A 6,561-nucleotide genomic window follows, 5' to 3' on the forward strand; every position below is an offset into this window, starting at 1 on the left:
ACTGAATACCAACAAACATTTGAGTCGAGTGCGGGAATTCCCGCTGGAGCCGTGTTCAAAATAAAAGGAAGTATGCCAACTTTAATTATAAGAGAAATATAAATTATGAAATAAGATAACCAAGCACATTTCTAAAAAGTAATAATTTTTTAAAAACTGATTTAGAACTGGTAAATCGTACCTGTAAGGTCCATCAGACTTGAGTTTCTCTTTGCTAGGGGCTTTCTTTGGAACATTGAACTCTACAGAACCCGAGTCCCTCTTCTGGGGGGTGATCTCATTGTACGCGTTCTCCGAGCCAAGCTTCTCGTTACTGGCGATCTTGATGCTGACAGTTGGGCTGCTGTGGGGGCTGGCGTGGCTGGTGTTCTCCAGACTGTTCCTCTTTCCGTCGTCTGCTCTAAAGGCGGCGTTGACGTAGGCATGTCCGTCGCTGTGGATTGATTTTGCGCCGATGAGGGAAATTCCGTTGGCATCCATGATTGAAGCAGAGTTGCTACGATCTGTCCTGATTTAGGTGAATTCTTTCCTTATTTTGGTGAATTCTGTCCTGAATTTGGTGAATTCTGGGGGCGGTTGAAGTTGTTAAAAAGGAAAGTACAAAAAAAAAACTCTTTGATTCAAATGTTTATATACAGTTTGCTTTTAAAATTTATGAGAATGTCTAGAAGAGAATGAAACAAAGAAAAACATAAAAGATACTTTAAAAAAAAACAAGGCTTATATTAAGTGTAAATGTATCACTTAAATTGGATCAATCATGTAAGTATGCGTACGATTGAACAAAATCTGTGCGATTAGAAATAATTTTACAAATTGAGTGGTCAAGAGGCCCAGTACGCTTGAACTAAGCTTGGCTTGACTGCCTATGAAGGGGACTTGAGGATCGACACCCGACTCTAGCGGAGTTGTGTTTACAGAGTGCCTAAAGGCAGCACGGAAAACCTTCTCCTAGAAACCCCTTCTTCTCACTGGTCCACAAATGAGGTTGGACTATGGCACTATGCTATAATATCAAAGTAGCGCTATATAAAAGCTATAATTCTTTTTTTTTTTGTTCAGCTTTTAGCTTTCTAATTGCGCTATGATGTTTTCACGTATCTGGACCAGTTGTGAAACGGGGAGGGAAGAAAGTGGGGGGGTATCTTGGTGAATCTTTACGTGATCTTTATTGAAATATATAAACTAAAATTAACTCAGGGCTAAATAATCCTCATGGGGACTGATTCAACTTACACCACCACATCGATTTCTTTCCCTTATTAAAGATATATTATATATTATAGCTTTTATATAGCGCTACTTTCATGCTTATAGCATTTGGTCCAATCTCATTTGTGGACCAGTGGGGGTGAGAGGGTATCTAGGAGCTGGTTTTCCGTGCTGCCTTTAGGCGCTCAGTAAACACAACTCTGCCCGAGTCGGGTATCGAACCTCGAGCCCCCTTAGGTAGCCAAGACAAGCCAAGTTCAAGCACACTTAGCCTCTCGACCACGCTTCCCACATTCCCACCACGCTCATCGAAAGCCAAGAGCTATACTACATGTCCACCACATCTCTGTATTTGATTAATTTATATTAATTATCAAGATACCAAACAAAATAATTAATTACTAATAGTTAATTAACAAATTTGTTTTTTGTTTTATTAATGATTGTGTTGTCAGGTAAAAGAAATAATTTTGCAAAATTTCAGCTTAATCCGAGATTGGGTGTGGGAGAAATAACGTGTAGAAATTGTTTTACTTTTTATACAGACAGACAGAGTTGGTATAAGCTCTGTAACAACTATATACCATTATGACTTTCCAGAGGGCTGAATTCTGAATACAATTTAAAACAAAGATATAAAGATCAATCATTAAATGTTTTCTGGTCGAGTTAGTCTGAATAGGAACTTAATATTTCAAAACAACCTAATGTTATTATATTTCTGTTTCCGACAACCTATTTGTGAGAAGCAGGATTTTTTAAGCATTTTGTTGCAACAAAGTCAAAGCATATATCTAAAAACAGGGCAGCTTGATGTCCCATCAGGTAGTAGGATTGAGCTTATCAGTATCGTGCCTGGTATCAATAAGTTAAGCTCTTCAAGAACATGACACAATCAAAATCATTACATATTTATCTTCATGATGCTTACGTCTGGATAATTTATTATGGATTTTACTATCATAAATCTTAAGTTTAGACTATGGTTAAATTTTACAAATATTATATAAACTCTGTCTGTCTGTCTGTCTGTCTGTCTGTCTGTCTGGTACAAATTTTGAACACGTTATTTCTTACTTTCCATTCTCTGATCAAATTAAAACTTAATTCAAATTATTCAATGTTAACAAAACACGAATCCATTACAAATAAAAAATTATTGAAATAGTGGTAATTAATTAATTTGTTTGATATTTCAGAGTTATGTTTGTAAATATGGAGTTGTTCCCCTTAAATAAGATTTTCTTGTTTTATTTTAAAAAATGGGAAAAAATCCAGTCTTAAAAAACAAGCGAATGTTTCCGTTGAATTCTCCTACAATGTAAACTGTTCCGTTAAAGAAAAAGTCTGGGAAACACTAGAATAAGCAAATGTTCAAAATAAAACTCAGATCGAACACTTTCAGTAAAAAACTTTTTGTCATTTTCGGCTGTTTCCATTTACTTTCACCTATCCCTTAGTCTGTTGGACCGTTGGGACACCATGCAAGATTTGTCGACCTTCTTTCTCCATTCCAATCTGTCTTTTGCCTTAGAAGAACCTCTTTCAATGGCAGGCCCGTCCATTCTTTTATGTTGTCTCCCCATCGCTTTCTCTGTCTGCCTCTTCTTTTTCCTGGTACTGTTCCCTGAAGGAAACTCTTTGAGAGACCCAAAGACCTTGTAACATGGCCATAGATTTTCAGCTTGCGTTTTGTTTTTACGATAGTTAGCAGGTCATGATGAGGTCTGTAGTAACCCTGTTTCAATAACTCACAAAACCTTCATCATGGGGGGCAGATGATGTAAAGTTTGTCTGTTTTGACTCTTGACAGTCATTAAGGATGTCATGTGGCCAGCAAAGTATGTCAGGTACTCTTTAGAGTTGTGTGGACAGTCTTTGCCAGGATTCGATCTCATGACCACGCCCATCGAAAGCCAAGCGCTATACCACACGTCCAACACATCTCTGTATTTGATTAATTTATATTGATTATCAAAATACTGTATACAAATGGAAACATGTATGATTATATTTTTTTATTATGATTTAACTAAACTTTCATTCTTTATTTGATTTTTGTTACTTTAGAAAAGGCAACAAATGAATCACTTTTAATAATAGCATTCTATTTCATTACTCACTCAGAACTACAGTGTATCTGTGACAGTCTTTAGCTCATAGCTCAAAAATTAATGTCCAGACAATGTTATCCGTGACAATAAAGACCAAAGTCTTAGAAAATCTTGTTTGTTAGAAGTAGCAAAGAACACTTAAGAGAGAGAGAGAGAGAGAGATTTGTGACTCTATAGGTACAGGAGTCACACCGTAATAAAAGTGAAGTGACTCTAAGGGGCAGTAAACATAAACTTTCACCATCTTCACTTATCTGCCGCTGCACATTGTTAACGTACAGAGTGCTGGGGCCTGATTTTGTCAAAGAAATAGAGAGGGAAAGAAGGTGTGTGAGAGAGAGAGACAGAGAGAGACAGAGACAGACAGACAGACAGAGACAGAGAGAGAGAGAGACAGAGAGAGTAAAACGTTAAAGTGAAATAATAGTAGGGCAGACAGATAACAAAATAAAAATTATATAGGGTAAGATTTTTAAATACGACTCCATTACCCTCTCTCTCTCTCTCTCTCTCTCTCTCTCTCTCTCTCACACACACACACACACACACACACACAAACACACTTCGACCCCACATCTTATGACGTCACTCATGTGTTGACTATACGAAAGTCGTTGAGGAGATGGCTCCAGGTAGGGGCGATTTCTTTATTGTATGCCTGTGACAGTCAGTGTCACATAGTGACAGACAAGTGACACGCGCAAACACACACGCACACACACACACACGCTAACGCACGTTCACACATGAAAACATATGCAATAAAAATGATACACAAAGGGCAAAAACAACAGACTTCAAAAGTTTTGTAAGAACAAATGTCAAGAACCTATATTGTGATGTACCTATATTGTGATGTACCTATATTGTGATGTACCTATATTGTGATGTACCTATATTGTCATGTACCTATATTGTCATGTACCTATATTGTCATGTACCTATATTGTCATGTACCTATATTGTCATGTACCTATATTGTCATGTACCTATATTGTCATGTACCTATGTTGTCATGTACCTTTATGGTCATGTACCTATATTGTGATGTACCTATATTGTCATGTACCTATATTGTCATGTACCTTTATGGTCATGTACCTATATTGTGATGTACCTATATTGTCATATACCTATATTGTGATGTACCTATATTGTGATGTACCTATATTGTCATGTACCTATATTGTCATGTACCTATATTGTCATGTACCTTTATGGTCATGTACCTATATTGTCATTTACCTATATTGTCATATACCTATATTGTCATGTACCTATATTGTCATGTACCTATATTGTCATGTACCTATATTGTGATGTACCTATATTGTGATGTAACTATATTGTCATGTACCTATATTGTCATGTACCTATATTGTCATGTACCTATATTGTCATGTACCTATATTGTCATGTACCTATATTGTCATGTACCTATATTGTCATGTACCTGTGTCATGTACCTATATTGTCATGTACCTATATTGTCATGTACCTATATTGTCATGTACCTATATTGTCATGTACCTATATTGTGATGTAACTATATTGTCATGTACCTATATTGTCATGTACCTATATTGTCATGTACCTATATTGTCATGTACCTATATTGTCATGTACCTATATTGTCATGTACCTATATTGTCATGTACCTATATTGTCATATACCTATATTGTCATGTACCTATATTGTCATATACCTATATTGTCATGTACCTATATTGTCATGTACCTATATTGTCATATACCTATATTGTCATGTACCTATATTGTCATGTACCCATATCGACGTATACATTGCATAATGTACATGCGGGTAGTGGAAGTGGAAATCAATGACTTTTCTAGAAATGGCAACAACACACAAATATCTATTCCTACAGGCCAAAAGGGTCTCAGGTTGTTGCAGTGTTACTAATGCACTAATCGAGTGCACTATGTTGCATATCCATGCACTATGATGAGTATCCATGCTCATGGGCACATTTTGTTTCATAAATCCACTTGGCTGCAACATGGAATCAAGTTGGAAACAGGTGCTGGCGACTTTGTGATGTGTTTTATGGTCTCAGACGGACTAATATTAGTTTCATGATGCGTAGAAGTAGGTTTATAGTGTCAGGCCCGTACAACTAGGTACGTATGGGCACCTCTGGCCTCTGCCTTAACCTCACATTCCAATAAACTTTTTAATACATATACAAAATGATCTGCTCCTCCCTTTTTTCTGATAGGGCCCCAGACTAAAGGGCTGTTTGTTCCCCCTCCCTCTATTCCCGGCGGTAGACTTTACAATGAATGCAGATAGGTTCGTATCTATTATCCATTGAAGTGCTATGTCCCATTTGAAAAAAAAACAACTTTCAGGAACTTCTCAATGGTAATAAGAATGTGTTTCAGACCAATATGTAATCTTCATTGTCATCAACATGCTTGCATGGCCTGAGTCTCCGCTCGGTCAATGTAACCTAATTACAAGCTAGAACTTAACACTTTCCAGTGGTCACAGATCACGTTTGTGTCACGGTTAATTCTACTAATCACCTCGACCTGCCTCGCGCTTAGACAACTGAAAAGTGAACTTAGGGTGAGAATCGGAAGACCGACATCTAATCTATATGGGACAAATAATGAACGCACAACACACTTACCTGCATAAAATCCCAGGACTGACGGCCTAGAACAACAACACACTTTGAATGTAATCAGTCGACAACGAGCTTTTGTGTTTTGAAGCCGAGCTGTATCATATATATGCATATATACATACACGAGCACGCATATAACCTGTTTTTTTTTATTCGTAAAGGATATAAGTGTCTAGGTCTGGTGGTGTTGTAAATACGTCCAGGTGTTGCAGGGGAGGGGAGAGAAACGTGAAACGGAAAACGAGAATAAGAGTGAGGAATATTGACTGAGAGAGTGACAGAAAGTAAGAGGGTGGGGAAATAAAGACAGAAATGGGAAGAAAAGAAAAAAATAGAAACTATCAAAAATAATTCTTAAAAATATTTGTTTCAACAAGCAAAATATAAATTATACTTTTTAAAAAGTTTATCTAAGAAGAACAACCCCTACAACTATCTACAGCAATATATCTCAATACTGTAGGAGTTAATTCCCCTTTTCAATATTAATCAAAATTAATTTATTATCACAATTCAATTAACTATTTTTCTTTATTGTAAAAACAAAGCTTTGTTTTGGGTGAAAGGAAAGTACTGCCATA

The 6,561-nt window shown here is 36.6% G+C and overlaps 1 protein-coding gene across 4 annotated transcripts in view; it reads right to left on the reverse strand.

The window, feature by feature from the left end:
• The window catches only part of LOC106063509 (alpha-glucosidase-like), a 28,769-nt gene extending 22,680 nt beyond the window's left edge, over nt 1-6,089 (reverse strand). Inside the window, exons 1-2 of one of the 4 annotated variants that reach the window (XM_056003862.1) lie at nt 5,984-6,089; nt 182-566 (exon numbers count right to left, since the gene is read on the reverse strand). In XM_056003862.1, the coding sequence (XP_055859837.1) occupies nt 182-480 (299 nt within the window). In that variant the 5' untranslated portion in view covers nt 481-566; nt 5,984-6,089. Of the gene's footprint in view, nt 1-181; nt 665-3,335; nt 3,693-5,983 lie in introns of those variants that run through there. The other 3 variants (XM_056003860.1, XM_056003859.1, XM_056003861.1) reach the window with 3 other exon arrangements.
• Nucleotides 6,090-6,561: the final 472 nt, after the last annotated feature.

The sequence above is a fragment of the Biomphalaria glabrata genome, chromosome 11 (assembly GCF_947242115.1).
Source record: "Biomphalaria glabrata chromosome 11, xgBioGlab47.1, whole genome shotgun sequence".
In the NCBI taxonomy this organism is placed as follows: domain Eukaryota; kingdom Metazoa; phylum Mollusca; class Gastropoda; family Planorbidae; genus Biomphalaria; species Biomphalaria glabrata.